Genomic DNA, 20,138 nt, shown 5'->3' with positions numbered 1-20,138 from the left:
AACCAACTGCCATTTCCAAGCTGAATTGTATGCTCTCAATTTGTATGATTATTCGAGGATATAATTTTCCTCTAAAAGTACTGTGATAAGAAAGAGATGCTGAGTAGAGCTGGGAGATAACTTGCAAATTAATCTGTGCAATAGTCTATCTGTGAATGGCCATGTCGGTTTACACATGTAGTTTTATAGTTCATACTAACTAGTACGTTTAAACTCTCTTACAATAAAGCAGTCCAATTAAAGGAGAAGAATTGACAAATCTTAACTTCGTGGCAAATGTAAGCTGGCAAACTAAAAACTCAGGCTGGATTTTGTCAAAGTTAGCAAGGTTCTAAGCAGCTGGGGTCAGCTCTCAGGGTACCTGTTTGTACATGTGGCTGTGGTGGAGGACACAACTAGAAAATACTTGGGAAACCATTTGATAGTTAGGGGGTATGAAAGGAAGTTTCTGCAGTGGTCTAAGAGGGTTCGCATTGAACCTCATGTCTCCTTGGGGTTGGTGCCAACCCCACCATCAGGAATGTCTTCTATTTTCTTTTGGTTCCTGCTGCTACACTGCTCTTTTCTTTTTCACTTAAAAAAAAAACAGGTGAACAGAATATTTTTTTTTTTTTTGGCGGTACGCGGGCCTCTCACTGCTGTGGCCTCTCCCACTGCGGAGCACAGGCTCCGGACGCGCAGGCTCAGTGGCCATGGCTCACGGGCCCAGCTGCTCCATGGCATGTGGGATCTTCCCGGGCCGAGGCACGAACCCATGTCCCCTGCATCGCCAGGCGGACTCTCAACCACTGCACCACCAGGGAAGCCCGGTGAACAGAATTTTTAAAGCAAGTTTCAATTGGCTGCTTTTTTCTTTTCATATTCAAGAAATAAGTGACTTTTATTTCAATGATAGAGGAAAGCTCATGTCATTTCTTGCCTTCTTTTTCCCCTAGCAGGCATTTACCCAGTGGATATTTTGGAAGATGACCCTGCTGGGCATCGGGAAGCGGCTCTGGCTTACCGTGCCACTCTTGGGGAAGGAGCATGGCCCTCACCAGAGGTTTTCTCTCTTCCCACTGGGGAGCAGGTATGTGTGGTCTTCCTCATTGGTGGAGAGTTCTGTAAAATCTAAATTATTAAAAAGGAGAATGTTAGTGAAAGAGCATTACAGATTAAAAAAAAAAATCCTTCTGGGGTAAATACTAGAATAATTCCACTTTGAGAAGCAAAAGGAATCCTGGATTGGGATTCTGAGGTCTTGAGGATAAGTCCAGTTCTATAAAGCAGTCAGCCAAATAGCCTGCTGTGAATCCCATGCCTACCATTTAATAGCTGTGTGACCTTGAGCAAGTGTCTTTACCTCTCTGCTCTTGCTATTCTCATCTCAGAAGTTGGGACAATAACAGCGCTTACTTCATACTGTTGTTATGAGGACTAATTGAGATGCTGTGTGTATTGCCTGACTGGCCTCAGTTTTCCCATTTGTAAATGAGGGGATTGACTGACCTTTAGTCTCTAAGGTTTGACTTAGTCCTAAAAGTTTCTGACTTGGAATGAAGTTGTATCAATTATGATTTTTAGCAATGATAAGATTGAATTTTGAATATGGGCTGGAAGAAGACAGAAATGAAAACTATTTGTTAGGACAGTGGGATTGTGGGTGAAATTTAATAATTGTGTTATTTTTAAGGCCTTCCCCCCTCCCCTGAAGTAAATAAAAAGAATATGTGAATCTTGGGCTGTACCTAAATTGGTTACCTGTTTTTCAGATTTGAGGCTGATCCGTTGAAAGAGGCAAGATTTTCTTGTTTTATATGAATAAGATTTCACTCATAACAGAAATCATTGCTCTCTGGCAGGCAAAGTTGGTTGAGGAAGACAGGGTTTTATTTTGCTGTATTGAAGTTGTTCCAGAGTTAATTAAAACAATGGCTTGTACAGTTTATATAGTGTGGCTTCCTTGAGATTTTGGAGATGCTAGTTTGTAATTAACTCCTGGAAGAATCCAGCTCCCATGGGTGATTCCTTATTGTTGATCTGCCCAGGGAGGTGGCTGTACTCACACGCTTTCAGCGCCCCCTAGTGACAGCTAAACCAGCAAGCAAGCAAGCTCTCAGTCAAGACTAGGGGCTTACTCTTGGGGAACTGCGGGGCTGGTGGGCTGCAGGGTTGTTGGATGGAGTCGGGGAGGGGGGGAATGCTAGGTAATCTGAGAAGTGTGGCGAAATACAAGAGTTAGCGCTGAAGTACTTTAGGGTGCAGTTTCAGTCATCTATCTGATTTTATTTCACATTTATTTATGGATTACATCGCTTAACAACAACAAAACCCCCCAATATGTAGTATGCTCACAGAGTGAATAATTTTAGTGTTATTAGCAAAAACATAATAAAATAAGACAGTTACTAAAATTAAGTTGTTTTAATGTGATAGAAATGCTGAAATGTCTTTCTACCTATTTGCTTCTCCCCTTTCTAAAAAAAGAGTCCTGAAAATAATCATTTGGTTTCCTACCAATTTAGCAATTAATTAAGAAATGGTAGCAGTTTCCTACCATTTAGCAGGTTTTGAAATAGTCTGATTTGCGATGATGATAGACCTCCTCATTGCTTTTAGCAAATTTAACTTTTCTTTTTGAAACCAGAGACATTTTTTTAAACAAACAAACAAAAAAGACAAGGATGTACCACACCACATCACTCTGGTTCTCCTCAAAGTCTTTTCTTTTCATAATTAACTCTGTTTTCAGTCTTGAAATTGTCTTATCATATTTAAAATATAATAATACTTACTGATTTTTCTTGGTTATAGAACAGTATATGCTCAGTGTATACTATTTGGGAACTATAGCCAAGGACAGAGAAAATAAAATCACCCATGTTCATTGCTGTGAACATTTTGATGTGTTTCCATTGGATTTTATTTCTGGGCATGCTTTTTTAACATTCAGATCACACTCAGAGTACAATATTGTCTATAATAAGCATCTTTCTATGTTAATCCAATGCTTTGTACATATTGTTTTTAATGGCCTTGTAACGGCCATCTGATGGGTGAATTGTGCTTCATATAGCCACCACGGGGAGCCAGCTGGGGGACTCTTCGTTAAGGTGACTTGAAGACTGGGAGCCACCAAGATGTTTATGGGTCTCAGGATTTGTTAAGAAACAATTCTCTGAAACCAAGGAGGCCTGCTGTAAACTTTTACAAGCAGCCTGCCTGCCCCACTCAGCCGACACGTCCTTTTCTCATTTTCTTACACTCTCCTCGGTTTTCAAAACAGACTTTGGAGTGGAGCGTGTTGTCCTTTTGCTTTGGGAGCTGATGCCAGTGGGTTCGATGGCCGGGAACAGAACTTGGCAAGTGGGTGCTTGAGAGAAGGCTCTGGGGCAGCCCAGCATCAGGGACCCTGCATGTGCTGCTTGGTATTCCTTGTGGTCATGAGCAAACGGGTGCTGGGCACCGAGGATCTTACCCCCGGGGCTGCCTCAGAGCCAGAGCTGAGACTGCAGGGCCCAGAGAGGGTGTGGGTTTCTTGAGGCTGCTTGCAGGGATCCGAGCCAGGGCAGCAGGCAGCCTGAGTGGCATTGCGGGTGGACGCAGGCTTGTCTAGGCTGTTTGCATAGAGTGGCTGCAGGGGGACAGTTGAGGTCGGCTTGGCAGGTGCAGCCTGAGGTTGGGATGTGGCCTTCTGCTTTGGCAGGTGGAGGCCCGACAGGGATTCGGGTGGGGAAGGCTGCTGGGGCAGGAAGTGAATGGAAGGAGAGACCGCAAGGGGGTCAGCTGAGGAAATGTTCAGTCATTACTTGGATAGACAGACAGGTGAACAAGGGGAAGAGCAGGTTTGCTGGGTGGGAGATAGAGGAAGGGCCGTTGTCAGATTGCCCTCGTGTTTAGCTCAGAGTGGGTAAGGTTTCCATTTTCATGTTGCCTCCATCCTGTCAATTTTTTAAAAAAATTATTTATTTTTATTTACTTTATTTTTGGCTGTGTTGGGTCTCCATTGTGGTGCTCGGGCTTCTCATCGTGGTGGGTTCTCTTGTTGCGGAGCACGGGCTCTAGGCACGTGGGCTTTAGTAGTTGTGGCTCGTGGGCTCTAGAGCGCAGACTCAGTAGTTGTGGTGCATGGGCTTAGTTGCTCTGCGGCACGTGAGATCTTCCTGGACCAGGGCTTGAACCCGTGTTCCCTGCATTGGCAGGCAGATTCTTAACCACTGTGCCACCAGGGAAGCCCCGTCCTGTCAAATTAACTTCTGTGCAACAGTGTTCTTTCAGTGAATATTGTGCTAATTTAATTGTTAAGCAATTTCTTGTGCCCTTACTGTGGTGACAGAACAAAATGGTGCTTTTACTATTTTTTCAGGTTAAACTTGAAGCTTCGTCTGTTTGCTTTTGCACTGTGCACTGTGATGAACCTCAACATAAAATCTTGGTCTTGGTTAATCCCCAGGACACAAAGACAGGTTGGTAGTTATTCATTAATTTAATAAACAAGGATTCTGATTTGTTTACAACAAATGGAATCAAACACCTCAGAAATGATGGTTGTACTCTTCGGCTGGACTTAGAAGGACATCAAGGCAGAACTGGTTTATTTTCAGCTTTTAGAGATCTGGTAAGGCATTATGATTTCTGTTTATTGACACACATTGATTTTTGTATTGAAGACACCAGACACCTTCTTGCCCATAGTGGCAGTATTCAAAGCTGCTTTTAAGGGTAGCATTTACTGTTCTTATTAATAACATTGTGTGCACAGGGTGGAGCCCTTTTGTTGGAGTGTCACCGCAGCCCTGCAAAGCACAGGGACCATTCTTATCCCTGCCAGACAGATGAGGAAATGAGGCCTCTGATGGTCAGCTGGTGTAGGGTAGGGGATTTTTGCAAGGTGATTATCCGGTGGGGTTTTGTTTCTGGTGGTGACACTTACGTAATCTGTAACTCATTTATTCTCCCTCTGCATTATCGAGAGCCTGTTTTTGACCAATTTCAGCTTCTGGGAGTGAGTGCTCTGAGCACACGTGGATGGCTGTGCTCAGTTGCATATAGGGCAGGGGTCTGGGGCTATTGGCAGTGAGCAGTGTGAGGTTGGAGAGGGTTCCAGGCTATCAGTCCACCTGGAGCCCAGGCCACCAGTGAGCTGGAAGCAAACTCCTCGTCTCTGACCTCAAGGGAGTCCCAATTTAAATTCAATCCTATTTAGAAATTTACTCCTTTAGTATACTTTAATGTGTTTTAAAGATTTCCTACAATTCCCATATATTGCTTTCCTAATAAGAAATTAAAAAAACAAACCCTTAGTGAGTTAGCCCTCTTTCAGTGTTGTGGTGTCTGGTGAAAGTTTGGGGTTATGGGTCTTTACAATTTGCAAAGGGGCCTCTTTCAGCTCTCCAGCTCCCCTGGAGATGGACTTTTGCCTTAAACACCGCATGTCCATCTGGGGTTTGTAGTCAGAGGATGCCCTGTTCGATGGGTGTCACAAAGCCCAAGGTGACCTCCTTGACTGGGGAACGTTATTCACCACGTAGACGGTTGTTAACGCTTCTCTTGTTACTAATCCTGAGACACGAGTGTGCTTAGCTAGCTGTCTGGGAGTTTTGGGCATGTTGGCGAAGCCTCCTCCTTGCTCCAGGGCTGGGGGTGGCTGAGCTGTGTGTGAGAGCTTTCTGGTCAAGGTTCAGGACATCTCCTACTCCTGTCAGGTCAAGCCCTGGTTGAACAAAGGGATTATGATAACCCCAGGCCTTTGACATTGCCTTGAATTTGTGACTCCAGCTGGCACCAGGTTAGTGAAAGTAACAGGATGTGCACTCCTTGGGAAACAGATTGTCAAAAAACTCTGAAAATATCATTTGCCAGTTTTTTTTTTTTTTTTTTTTTTTTGCGGCATGCGGGCCTCTCACTGCTGTGGCCTCTCCCGTTGCGGAGCACAGGCTCCGGACGCGCAGGCTCAGCGGCCATGGCTCACGGGCCCAGCCGCTCTGCGGCATGTGGGATCTTCCCGGACCGGGGCACGAACCCGTGTCCCCTGCATCGGCAGGCGGACTCTCAACCACTGCGCCACCGGGGAAGCCCCTCATTTGCCAGTTTTAAGAAAATGTCCAAATATCAGCAGCCCTCCCTCTGCGTTTTTTTGGCATTTAACACTATTCTGGTTATAGGTCTTTAACTGCAATTTGCAAAATGCAAATATATGACTGACTCATAAAAATCTGTTTCCTATTTCTATTGTACTTAATTTTTTGATCGTTTTCAAGAATGTATTATAATAAATATTCATAAGCTCCAAGAAATCTCACTCTGGACCTTTCTTTATATTTCATAGAACTTTAAATAAAGTTTCCAAACGTTTTCCTGCTGCTGGGGCTCTATGATGGTTGCTGCAATTTTGCGTGATTTCCAAAAAGCACTCAGGTGTTATCCACACCTCATGCTCTTTAGTCTGGTATTTTGAAGCAGGCACGATATGTAAATGCACCTCTTGTGCCTTGAAACACGTGGACTCCGAAGCAGCCGATGGTACCATAGAGCCTCTTCACAGCTTTGACACATGTGCCACTTCAGTTATGTGCTTAGCTGTGACCATCAAGAAGGCTGTCCCTGGTTACTTTATAATTTTCCAATTATATTTGTGAAGGCCTTGTGTTTGTGTGGTTAGATGGAAGCTAAAGGGATCAGAGCTGTTTGATAAGCCCGTGTATGAGTTAATTATTGGTAAGCTGATTGAATCCATCATAGTAACTTCCAATAACCCTGCGAGCAAATGAAAAACATCCTGGAGTTGTGAATTCCCTGGTGGCAAGTAGTTAATATTCCTGGCGGGCTACTGAGTTAAGGCAGACCTCAGAGACGTTGCGCAGGTTCCGGACCACTGCAGTAAAACGAATATGGCAGTAAAGAGAGTCACACGAATTCTTTGGTTTCTCAAATATAGAAAAGTTATATTTACCCTATACTGTAGTCTGTTAAGTGTGCAGTAGCATTATGTCTAAGAAAACAATGTACACACCTTAATTGAAAACACTTTATTGCTAAAAAAGCTGACCATCATCTGAGCCTTCAGCAAGTCATAGTAATCTTTTTGTAATAGTAACATCAAAAATCACTGATCACAGATCATCATAACACATGTAATAATAACGAAAGAGTTTGAAATATTGCGAGAATGACCAAAATGTGACACAAAGATGTAAAGTGAGCAATTGCTGTTGGGAAAATGACGCTGACATAGGGTTGACACAAACCTTCGATTTGTAAAAAAAATGCAATAAAATGAAGCACAGTAAAATGAGGTCTGCCTGCAATGCAGCTGTCCAGCTTTCTCCTGTAAGAAACTGGGGATGTGCCTTCCGTGAAGGTGGTTTGTGAAGTACGTGCCCTCGTTCTGTCTGGCTGTTCCCTGCGGGGCTCATGCTTGACTGTTTCTCTAATCAGTGGCTGGTTTCTGTCACCGAGGGGACACAGCCGAAGGCACACAGCCGAAGGCTGCCAAGAACCCTCCCTTCCTTAGTTGTTTTGTACCTCCCCACGGCCCTATCTTTCATTTATTTCCCCTTGTTTTACTATTCCTCTTATTTTTAAATTATTAACTGAACTCAAGTGTTTACAAAGATTAAAAATATAACTCTCCTCATCAAAAAAGTAGTCTTTTCTTACCTCCTATATTAAATCAAAACTGCTTATCCTGGCATTCCAGATTCCCATCAACTGATGGCCTTTTGCTTCTCTCATTTCTTCCTGGGACCTGCAGAATAGAATTGATGAACCCGGACTTTGGCATCAGATTCAACAGACTTGGCGTCCTGGCTCTGACAACTGACTGAGTGACCCGGATAAGTGATTTGGCCTCTCCAAGTCTCAGTTTGGTCATTTGCAAAATGGGGGCATCTTAGCTACTTCACAAGGTAGTTGTGAGGATGAAATGATTTGTGGCAGAAAATCTGATGCTTTGGACCATCTAGGGCAGAGAGTAGGCGTGAAATTAGAAGTATTCTTCCATCGTGGTGCACTTTTGCATGTTCTTCTCTGTCTTTGAGTGCTGTGTTATAGAAGCACAGGGTTTTAGAATGGGAGGCCTTCTTGTCAACTGCTGGCCAAACTTTGGCAACTGAATTACCTCCCTGATGGATTCTGCTTGCAAACATCACGGAGAAGAAGGTAACACCACACTAGGGCAATCTAATCTGTTTTTGAACTACTCTAATGGTAAGACCATTGTTCTTTCTACTAATCCAAAACTGCCTCGTTGGATAATGTCATGCAGTCCATCCAAAAGCAGCCAGAGATCAAGGATGGGCTGGGGAGGATGTACCTCTACACCACCTGGCTAAAAAGAAACAGGTGGCAGTTGTCATCCTTGGAAGCGCAGTGAGCCTGGACATTGCAGTGGGCTGCTGGAAAGCAGATGGAACCTGGGGCTGCCTTAATGGAAGCATAATGTTCCAGCTCAATTACAGCCCCATTCTCTTTGGTTGCTGCTCAGGATGCAGCTGAAACAAACTGGTGCTTATCCGTGGAGAGCAACTGGGGGGGTTGAGAGGGCTTGAAACCATTTGAACAAGGCTCGAGGAAACTAGGGCTATTTAGCTTTAGAGAAGGGAGACAAGGTTCCAGAAGCTCACAGTTGAAAGGGTGTTTAGATCATTAGGTCCAGTGCTTTCCAAGATGATTTTAGGTGGTACAGCTGAATTTCAGAAGGAGAAAAAGGATGATCTTTTGAATTTTATTTCAATTTTAAATATATCAAGGAAAGAGATTGTTTCCTCCTAATATGGCTTTAATGCTTAGCTAACACTTGTTAATCTCCTTTTAAAAAAAAAAAGAAAATAGGTCTCCCAGCTGAGCACCCTTAGCTAGACTTTAAAGATTTATCATAGTAAGATTTATTTTTATAATCATGGCAAATGATGCCTCTTTTATGGTAGGGCTAAGAAGGTAGTATAGAGATATATCAGAATCATGAAGGTGTTGTCTGGGGCACCGGCTTGTAGTCTGGGAGAGCCTGGCCTGTTCCGGGACAGCTCTATTAGAACGTTCTTCTTAAAGAGCCCAAACTGATATGCTCGTGTGTCTCCTCATTGGCCTAGTGCCCCTACGGGGGCCATCCAGGTAGGTGGGCATGGCTGCTCCACAGGGCAGATCTTCCTAGGCCTGAGGCCAGCTGCCATGTTTCCTGAGTCTTCTTTTAAGATCACTCACACGTTTCTCATTCTTTAGCTGTTCCTCCTTTGTTGTGGGCTCCAGAGCCCATCACATCCTGGATCCTTCTTTCAGATCTGGCTTCTCTTGGAACATGGTGTGCAGATACCACGTCATGGATGGTCTGGTGGAAAGAAGCTGGGTTTTGGAGTCAAGTAGACCTGAGTTCAAATCTTCTGCCCTTTATGAGTGGGTGGCCTGGGTTAAGTTATTTAGCACCTCTGAGCTTCAGTTTCCTGTCTTCCTACTCAGGTGTGGCCCGTGGCCTAGCAGCGAGATGGCACCGCACAGGGAAGCTTGTTAGAAATGCAGGCACTTGTGCCCCACCCAGACCCGCTGAGTCAGAATCTGTCCTTTAACAAGATCTCCAGAAGCCATCTGAGAAATGCGCTCTAGAGAACCGTGAGAGGAGAGTGGTGGCTGGTGAGAGCATTCCTCACTTTTCTTGGACATTCAGTTTCCACAAAGTTAGCCTCAGTTTACCTTGGCATTTCCTTAGAACCAGCCCAAGGCTGACTCACCTCTAGCTGACGGCTCATTACCATGCATGCCCGGCCCCTGGGCTTTTATCACAAACTTGTTATCAAGACATTGCTCTGTCCTCCAATGTTTTGAACCCACAGGAAGGACTACTATTATTCCCATTATATATATAGATATATATAAACAAACAGTTTTATGGAGCTGTAAATCACATATCATACAATTACCCATTTAAAGCATACAATTCAGTGATTTTTAGTATATTCACAGAGTTGTGCGTCTGTCACCACACTTAATTTTCATTACCCCTAAAAGGAACCAACCCCACTTCCCTATCCTCCTTAGCCTTAGGCAATCTCTTCCATTTCTATAGATTTGCCTGTTCTGGACATTTCCTATGAATGGAATCATGGAGTATGTGGACTTGTGTGTCTGGCTTCCTTCATTGCATAATGCCTTCAGGAATCATCCATTCTGAAGCATGTTTCAGTACTTCATTTATTTTTATGGCTGAATACTATTCCGTTGTATGGATTTGCCACATTTTGTTTATCGATTTACCAATTGATGGATGTTTGGGTCGTTTCCACCTTTTGGCTATTATGAGTAATGCTGCTGTGAAAATTCTTGTACAGGTTTTTGTGTAGATATATATGTATGTATCTTTTTAAGTCAGTGTTTTTGTTTTCTTCAGATAAATACCCAGAAGTGGGATTGCTGAATCATGGGGTAGTTCTATTTAAAAAAATTTAAGGGACCTCCATACTGTTTTTCCTAATGGTTGCACCAACTTACATTTCCACCAATAGTGCATAAAGGTTCCCTTTTCTCTACATCCTCACCAACACTTGCTATCTCTTGTCTTTTTGATAATAACCATTCTAACAGATGTGAAGTGATATTTCTTTGTGGTTTTGGTTTCCATTTCCCTGATGATTAGTGATGTTGAACACTTTTTTATGTAGCTGTTGGCCATCCGTATGTCTTTGGAAAATGTCTTTTCAGATTAAATGTATTCTGAGATTCAGTTTCCAATGTGTGGAAGTGTGTGGTTTCCCATAGCACCAAGTAGTTCTCTAGCACCAGCTGGTTGTCCTTCCATTTACCTCAATTCTGACACTACCTGGAGATACCATCAGATTCTATAGGTTAGGGGTTTAGTCCTACCAGACTCCCTTGCCCCCCACTTCAGACACCAGCCTCAAGCCTACGCTTTACCTGTACTTCTGACCAACTGGCTATAAATCAGAGGTTCCCATGACTCTGTGCCCCCTTCAGGCTCACCACTCTCTCAGTACCTCCACATGTTCACTAGCCCAGAAGTTCTCTGAACCCAGTCCTTTTGGATTTTTATGGAGGCTTCATTACAAAGGCATGATTGATGAAATCACTGACCATTGGCAGCTGATGCAACCTCCAGGCTCTCGCCCCTCCCCGGAGGCCAGGCAGATGGGACTGAAAATTCCAACCCTCTAATCACGTGGTTGGTTCTTCTGGCAACCAGCCCCCATCCTTAGGTGGGTCCAAACATCACCTCAGTAACATAACAAGAGACACCTTCCCTGCTCTCATCACTTAAGAAATTCCAAGGGTTTTAGGAGTACTACACCAGAAATGGGAAGAAGACCAAATATATATATTTCTTAATGTAAATCACAGCATCACACAGATCCTCTGCCTATTTTTTAACCACATTGTTTTTTTGCTGTTGAGTTGTATGAGTTTTTATATGTTTTGGACCTTTTATCAAATATATGATTTGCAAACATTTTCTCCTATTCAGTAGGTTACCTTTTCATTTTGTTGACAGTTTCCTTTGCTGTATAGAAGTTTTTTAGTTTGATGTAGTTCCACTTGTTTTTTTTTGCTTTTGTTGCCTTTGCTTTTGGTGTCAAGTCCAAAAAATCATCGCCAAGACCAATGTCAGGGGGTCCTTGTGGTTTTGATTTGCATATCCCTGGTGACTAATGATGTTGAACATCCTTTCAAGTATCTGTTGGTCATTTTAATATCTTCTTTGGAGAACTATCTATTGAGATCCTTTACCCATTTTTGCATTGGGTTATTTATCTTCTTGAGTTGTAAGAATTCTTTATATATTCTAGATACTATCCCTTACCAGATTTATAAAAATTTTCTCCTATGTTGTGGGTTATCTTTTTACTTTCTTGATGGTGTCCTTAGAAACACAAAAGTTTAAAATTTTTATCATGTCCTGTTTATCTGTTTTTTGTTGTTGTTTTGTTGCTTGTGCTTTTGTTGTTAAATCTAAGAAAACTTTGCCTGTTTTGAAGAGTAAGTCCTTTCATCCAGTTATATTAACTCTTCCTACTGGCTGTGTAGTTAATATCATTTGAAGTTCTGAAGGTGTGCATTCTTTATTTTTAATACAAGTATTTAAAAATGCTTATTAAAAATTCATGCAATTATTATACCACAAAACACACACCTAACCCATTATTTAGCATACATTTCTGGAGATTTCAAGAGACTTTCATAAAATGCAAGTCAAGAGACTTTATGAAATACATGCCTGCAGTTAAGAATGGAGGGAGGGCTTCCCTGGTGGCTCAGTGGTTGAGAGTCCGCCTGCCGATGCAGGGGACACAGGTTCGTGCCCCGGTCCGGGAAGATCCCACGTGCCACGGAGCGGCCGAGCCCGTGAGCCATGGCCGCTGAGGCTGCATGTCCGGAGCCTGTGCTGCACAACGGGAGAGGCCACAGCAGTGAGAGGCCCGCGTACCGCAAAAAAAAAAAAAAAAAAAGAATGGAGGGAAATCTGGCTGCTGAAATTAAGATGACTTATGTTTAATTATTCTCCTAACACTTGCCTAGAACACTCGTCAGAAAAGGGAGTGAGGCCAATTTGTCTCTTCTGGTCTTGGTGAATTCATGCTGATTTTAAGTCCAGTCTTTCTTTTCTAGGGTACTTACAGATCATCTTTCATAATTCACTCTAGACCACCATTAGGAAGGGATGTTCAGGGAACCAGGCATTAGTTCCAAGACCTGCACCTTCCCCACACACACCAGGATGGCACTGGCTCATGTGTCTTTCTGGCCTCTTCCGGCATCTCATGCTCTCAGCGACTAAAGGTTACAACTTCAGGATCACATTCGCAGGACTTCTGGCCCCTGGGATGTACATTCACTGAGGCTTATGCCTCTCTAAAAGGAGCTAATGCACTCCTTTGCTTTTCCACTGTTTCCAGCTGCTTGCTCCTAATTTGGAGGCCCTTTGCCTTCTCTGTGGCCAGTAGAGCCTCTGGCTAAGTTGTATTTCTTCCTCGGGCTCTCCCCTCCGAGTCCCGCCAGCCTACCCAGGCAGCTGTCCTGTTTCCTTGAACGTCTTCCCAGCCTGCCTGAACTTCCTCAGTGCCCGGCTTTTCCTACTTTGGTCTTACAGGATGGTGCTGGGCCTGGGGACCTTGGCTGTGGGGAGGCCTCTTCCACCCTTTGCACTCGTCCTTTTAACATCTGACCCTTTCTGATGGAAGCCCTCTTGGCAAGCTCCTAGGCCACGTGGATACTTTTCCTAGATGATCTCTTCCTGCTTTCCTTGTCAGGAAACTTGTCAGGTTTTTTTCAGCTCTCCTTATGACAATATCTGTTTGATTTTTTTTTTCTTCCATAAAACGTAGTGGTTGATGATCAGAGGACAGAGCAACGAGTGTCCAGAGGCTGATTAAAAAATGTCTATTTAGCGCTTCCCTGGTGGTGCAGTGGTTGAGAGTCCACCTGCCGATGCAGGGGATGCGGGTTCGTGCCCCGGTCCGGGAAGATCCCACATGCCGCGGAGCGGCTGGGCCCGTGAACCGTGGCCGTTGAGCCTGCGCGTCCGGAGCCTGTGCTCCGCAACGGGAGAGGCCACAACAGTGAGAGGCCCGCGTACCGCAAAAAAAAAAAAAAAAAAGTCTATTTATAATTGAGTCAAATGAAAGAGACCTAATGCCACAGTGCTATGGAAGCTTCCAGAATAAGGGGACTCTTGGGTATTGCTGGGTGTAGGAGGAGCACGAGTTCTTGGCAGGGAAGTGCCTGTCTGGCTAGCATATGGGGTAGGAGGCCTGAGAAGTTCTCCACTGCCCACTCACCGGGACCTCTGTTCTCCTCTCCCACTGTCCAGGCCGACTGGTGGTCACACAGTGGTCACACAGCTGCTCCTCTGCCCTGCAGGGCTGGGTGCTCTGGACGTGAAGCAGTACCCGTGGAGGCGCATGGAATCTGGAAAGTAGGCCCCCTCATCCCAGGCAGTGCCCCACCTTACAGACTCTGGCCCTGAGTCTTACTGACCCCTTCTCTGAACGTTTTGCAGCTTCCTTTCATAAAGCCTTCTCTACACTCCTGGCCCCTGCCTGGTGGGGAGGCCATGCTGAGGGGAGCTGGCCAGATGCCTGGTGACGTTATGGAGGATGGGTGGGGACTGGGGCTGGAGAGGGGTCCGCCTTTGGATCTCAGCCCTTCGAAGAATGCCTTAGTCATGATCGGAAGGAAGGATGGAGAGAAGGGAGGACAAGTGTTGAGTGTCCAGGAGTCTGGGAGCGCCCACAGGAGAGATGCTGAGGCCTCGCCCGGTGGGGAGAACTCGGGTTGGTGAAATAGTGGAAACGACAGGATTTGGGATGAATTGGAGGGGCCAAGGAGGGAGGCCTGGAAATGACTGGGGTTCCGGCTGGGGCAACAGTGCTGGGTGATCTGGAAGGAAGAGCTTGGGGCGAGGGCAACCTGAGCTCCTCTGCAGGGTCTGTGGGCTGTCAAATTGAAGGAGGGGTCCGGGCAGGGACCTGGATCCCAGGTGTACATCACTTTGCAGCCGTTCTTGGCTCTTTCTTCCTGGAGGGTGTGTTGTGAATTCCCTGTGCAGGGGAAGTGTCGAGGCTGAGAAACAGAAAGCGGGGTCCTTGCGGAGAGAGAGGACAGAGGGACGGCTGTTTGTGTTTGTTACCACACGCTGGCTTCCCTGATTGGAACATCTATCCCCCCAGCCTGCTTCCAGGACGTTTTGTGACCAAGCATAACACTCATCCTTCAAATTGCTGCTAATTTATTTATGGCTTTTGGTGATTGCGTGTCATGTGCACCCTGAGAAAAACAAGCAGGGAATCAAAAAATGATGATTTTTTCCTGGAAAAGCATGCCCATTCTAGGCCTGCAGTGACAGCGAGAGCCAAGGCAAACATTCAGTTGAAACCAGAGCCGCTGTGTAGCCGCCTTCCTGGTGGCTGTCGTGGGCTGAGAGGTGATTGTGACACAGCGGGCCTGGGGCCAGGCCTTCTCTGGGCTGCGTTTGGGGCAGGTGGGTGGTGGTTCAGGAGGGGTGGGTGGGTGGAAACTGAGATGCCCTGAGATGCCCAGAGAACTTCTGCAGAACTGGAAGGCCCTTTCTGGGACGTTCCTCACCCCTGAGAAGGCTGCCCAGATTTGGGGGAGGGGTTGGGGGAAAGGCCAGAAGATGGGGTAGGGGGAGGCGCTGTGAATTTCTGACCTTCAGGAAGGGGGCACCCAGCTAGAGCAGCTCCTGGTCCCCTGTTGGCCTTGAAGGGAGAGGTCAGGCCTCCCGGTGAGTGGGATGGATGGGGCTAAACCCAGCTCTGTTAGCAGGATGAACCTGTGGACCTGAGTCAGTGAAGTGGTTTTTAATATCTCTGGTAAAAACCAAGCTAATATGGCAGGAGTGGAGGAGAGGCTCGTTGCCCTGGTGAAGTCTGAGTTTCAGCATGTGGAGAACTAATTACAGTTTTCCTGGCTTTGAAGTGTGATGACCCCCGCGGACTCACGAACCCCAAGGGTTCAGGGACCGCCTGATTAGCAGCCTCGTTGGTGCAGCCTCCCGTGATCCCATGGACGTTGAATCTTTACGTTTAAGTCTGTGCTTGCATTTTGAATAAAGGAGAGGTAGACATTAGCCTGAAATGGATCCCATCCCAACCTTCTACATGGGGGAGTCCCGCTTAAGTGGGTTTGACAGTTTGGGGGAAAAGAGTTCTGGCCAGAAATTCAGGCTCGATTTAAATACCTGCTTCTCGTGGTGGCTAAGGCGCCCGTGTGGCTGTGCAAGCTCAGCCGGTGTCAGGTGGCCCCCAGGTTGAGTGGGACCTGACTTCACATAAGCTAAGAGAGCTCCGTGCTAGAAACCAGGAGAGTTCTGTTTTCCGTGGGCCGTGACGGACGCGGATGGAAGAGCTATTTGCAGTGACAGCGCTGTGTGTTTGGGAGCACATGTTGGCTATTGTTTGGGATTTCCTTCTTTATTCCCTATTAATTTATGACACTTACTGTGAGTTGGATGTCAATGTAGGGGAAAACAGCATCCCACAAACAAAAAACATGTCATTCTTACCAAGGGACTAATGGTATTTGGAAAACAGAGAAGCTCCAAGGAAAATATTCCGAGAGTCACGGATGTGCGGGGTTGGGGGCGCTTCTCTGAGGCATCCTAGGGCTTTACCACTGCAGCTTGGGCTGTCTGCACCTCTCTGTGCTTCCCCCAACCCTGAGAAACTTGCTGTACTTGCCTTGGTACGGCCTGTGATTTTAAGATGCCTTTCCTAGATAGACTAGCTCTGGTGTGGGCTTCTTTCGGCCTCCAACACCTTGCTGTCCAGCTGTGCCTCAGGATCCAGGCACCTCATCTTACCTGGTCTTCCTGGAGTTAAAATTTCCACTCACGGAAACAAAGTCGCCGAAGGCAAGAAGGGCCTAAGAACCACAGGGAAGCTGATGCAGATATACTACAAACCAGATGTTTCCTTCTCCCTGGCAAAGAGGTGCCCAAGTTCACAGGGCATCTGGGGAAGCGTTTTCCTCTAAGGAAGACATCTGTATGGAAATGGTAGCCCGAGTAATGCGATATGACAGTTGCTATGTCAAGTTGCGTATTTTTCCCCTCCCCTTAAATTATTGACCGGCTCAGTCAATGTTGCATAAAAGTCATGCAATGCCTTGGAATGTGTTTATGTGCTGTCCTCTGCCAGAACTTTTCAGCATTTTTTTCCTACGTGTATTTTGCTTTTGGGAAGATGGCCTGTCACTTTGGTTTAACTGTGCTCTTTTTTGGGGGAAGTACATATTTCTTAGATTTGTAACAGGGCAGTGGCAGCTTAGACTCCAGGGGAGCCATTGGGGGAGGCTGGTGGGGGGTAACAGGCAGACCTGAAGCTCCTTTGGTTGTGACTGAAGAAGTGTAAACCATGGGCCGGTATGTAAACAGCTTGCAGTTATTGTGGGGAGGTAGGGTGTGTGTGTGTGTGTGGGAGGGGTGTGTGCGCGTGTGCAAGCGTGCGCATGAGAGCTCCTCCCTCCTTGGTTGCTATGATGGTGTGGGGGATGGGCCTTCTCTGTCTCTGCTCACCTCTGGCTGTGTATCCAGCCACCTGCTGGCCACCCTGACGTTGCTATCTCTAACAGGCATTTCAAAACTGAAACCCTCACACCTCTTCCTCGTCCTCACTTCCTCCTGGTGAAGACACCTGCGTGCTTCTTCTCAAGCTTGGGAGCTGGCTGCTGTCCTGCCTTCCCTCTCTCTTCTGCCTTAGGACCAGTTTGATTCCCAGGTGGTCTTTTCTGCCACCCGAGCATCTCCCTCCCTGCCAGCATGACTGCTGCACTCATCCCCTCCTTACTTCTTGGCTGGATGACCACAGGCTCCCATTGCCCTCCTTGTCTCCAGCCTTACCTACACCCGAATCCAGTGTGATCCTTCTCAAATAACCTTTTTCTTTTTTTCTTCTTAATTTCTAAAGGACTAATTCTTCCCACCTGGGCATAACCCAACTGTTCTCTCTCTAAACCACCACTCTGATCATGTCTCGCATCGGTTGGACTCCTCCAGAGACTGACAAAGCCAGTACCTCAACCTGGTCCCCAGAGACCCCAGCACCGGAGCCCCGTCTGGCTCAGACCTATTCTTGGAACTCTGCCTAGCCCTTCCAGACAGCTTGCTATGGTCTGAATATTTGTGTCACCCAGCAAATTTATATGTTGAAATCCTAAGCCCATGTAATGGGGTTGGGATGTGGGGCCTTTGGGAGGTGCTTAGGTCATGAGGGTGGAGTCCCCTCGAATAAGGACACCGTGGGAAGTCAGCTGTCTGCAACCCAGAAGGGCTCTCATCAGAACCTGGCCATGCTGGCACCCTGATCTCAGACTTCCAGTCCAGAAATGTGAGAAGTAAATTTATGTTGTTATAAGCCACCCAGACTGTGGTATTTTGTCACAGCAGCATGAATGGATGAAGACGTAGCCCTTGAGCAGGTGCCTGATGCTGCTTCCATCTTGGGCGCTGGTCATGGTCTGTGTGGTCCTGGCCTGGTGGCCTGTCTCACTCCTGCTGGGCAGTGTCTTCTGCCCTAGATCCCTGGTGCCAAGTACAGTGCCTGAACTTGTCAGTGTTTGCTGTGTAAATGGCAGCCCTCCTCCCCGTCTTGACGTGCAAAACGAGGTCCACTCTGTTCAGGTCTTTCTGTGCCGGCCTCTCCTTTCTCATCGCTGTCTTGGCTTGTCGCCTCCTTGTCTCTCCTCTCATCTTTGTCTTCCCTACTCTGTCGGCCTTCATGGAGTCTGGACTCAGCTCTGTCCCCTTGTCTCTTTGTCCATTCTTCACCTGGAGTATAGAGGTTAGAGTGGGGGCTCTGGAGTCAGTGAGAGCCAGTTCTCATCCAGTCCCAACACTGCTGTTTACAGGCACTTGATCTTGAGTTCTTAACCCTTCTGAGCCTCACCTGAAAAAAAGTCAGCCAGACGCTTGGTGGATGCTTGGACATGTGGTTCTGGTGAATATTATTACTTTAAAACAGTAATCAGGTCATGTCCCTCTCCTCTGAAGCATGGCGGCCACTGGTGGTCTGCAGGATACGGCCCCCAACCCCTCCCTAGCCAGAGGTGCTTTGCGTCCCAGGCACTGTCTCCTCCTCCAAGCTGTAAGTGTCTTAAGCCAGAGTCTAAATTTAATTCCTCCAGTGGATTTATTATGTGCTCTGTACATAATAGCTGCTCAACATGTGGGTTGGATGAGCACCATGTGCTTCAGAATTGTGACCTCTGCAGGGTCCTGAGCCACTTTGCTGCCTCCTGCATCCTTGGTGCTGGGCAGATGAGGAGGGACAGCAAGCACGGCCACATGAGCCCAGTGCTCCCCGCTGGGTGTTGATCTCTACAGTGCTCCTTCTTGCTGAGCTGGACGGTGGCCTCAAAGTCCTTGTCAGGACAGCTCCCCACTGCCACAGCCCACCCATCCAAGGTGACAGGTGACAATCAGCTCTCCCTGACCTGTACTGTGGAAAAATCACACTAACTTTTAAAAAATGTTTGTTGTATTGATTGATTTAAAAATATTTAAATAAAAAAGGAATTAGCTCCATTAAGAAATCTTAGGCAAGATGAAAGGTTTAAAAATCTTGTTGGGGGCTTCCCTGGTGGCGCAGTCGTTGAGAATCTGCCTGCTAATGCAGGGGACTCGGATTCGAGCCCTGGTCTGGGAAGATCCCACATGCCGCGGAGCAACTGGGCCCGTGAGCCACAACTACTGAGCCTGCGCGTCTGGAGCCTGTGCTCTGCAACGAGAGGCCGCGATAGTGAGAGGCCCGCGCACCATGATGAAGAGTGGCCCCCGCTTGCCACAACTAGAGAAAGCCCTCGCACAGAAACGAAGACCCAACACAGCCAAAAATAAATAAATAAATAAATAAATAAATAAATAAATAAATAAATAAATAAGTAAATAAAAAGCCAAGCATTTGAAGCCCTTTAAAAAAAAAATATCTTGTTGGGAGGTTCTGGGCAGGTGAAAGTGTGTGCCTTGATCAGGCATGATGTGTCCCCACAGCCCTGGAAGGAGGAAGTGAGGGACATGATGGTTGGCTTAATGCACCCTGATGGAAAAGGACCAGTCGTGAGCAAACGTAGTGAGTAGGAATGTGTCCCCACTCACGTTGGGAGGCAGCGGATAGGATGGCAGCAATCAAGCTGGGGAAGAAAGACAGACATTTCCCTGCAAACCAGAGCAGAAAGTTTGGAGAGGGAGCTCCCAGGAAGAAACCCAGTGTTAGCAAGCAGCTTCCATTGTGTCCCTGACAAAAGCCAGCAAATAACAAAGGGCTTTTCATACTTCTTTGGAATCCCAGAGCAACACTTGAAGCAGGTGGAGGAAGCTTTTGGACACCACTGAAAAGCTTCCCTTTGGACAAAGCAGTTTGGTGAAGTGAGCTCTTTCACCAAATCTGCATAACGGCCAGGTGAGAGGATGTTGTGGGCTCCATGTGACAGGTGGGGGACTCGAGGTGGGGGAAGGGTGAAGGTCACACCTTGAAGAAGCTGGAATCTGAACCCCAGCTGGCTCTGAAGTCTGTGTTCTCCCTACACCAGGTCCATAGGGATGTATCCAAAATGTCTTATGTTGTCTTGCTCTCCGTCAGCACTGGTTTACGTTTGTTGAGATGGCTGTGAAGAGTAGAGTGCAAGGTCTGTGTTGCGATTTA

General features: G+C 46.4%; 1 protein-coding gene and 1 long non-coding RNA gene across 2 annotated transcripts in view; both read left to right on the top strand.

The window, feature by feature from the left end:
* Nucleotides 1-965: 965 nt before the first annotated feature.
* Nucleotides 966-20,138, top strand: part of LOC132419757 (protein FAM169BP-like) — a 64,723-nt gene continuing 45,550 nt past the window's right edge. The window contains 2 exon segments of the mRNA XM_060003643.1: nucleotides 966-1,043; nucleotides 1,045-1,069. Of these exon segments, the coding sequence (XP_059859626.1) occupies nucleotides 966-1,043; nucleotides 1,045-1,069 (103 nt within the window).
* Nucleotides 16,835-19,142, top strand: LOC132419756 (uncharacterized). Its single transcript, XR_009518239.1, has 3 exons — nucleotides 16,835-16,861; nucleotides 18,488-18,581; nucleotides 19,113-19,142. It is a non-coding gene; the product is annotated as an uncharacterized lncRNA (long non-coding RNA).

The sequence above is a fragment of the Delphinus delphis genome, chromosome 2, assembly GCF_949987515.2.
Source record: "Delphinus delphis chromosome 2, mDelDel1.2, whole genome shotgun sequence".
Taxonomy (NCBI): domain Eukaryota; kingdom Metazoa; phylum Chordata; class Mammalia; order Artiodactyla; family Delphinidae; genus Delphinus; species Delphinus delphis.
The sequence above is the reverse complement of the archived record's forward strand: the minus strand, read 5'-3'. Positions and strand labels throughout refer to the sequence as shown.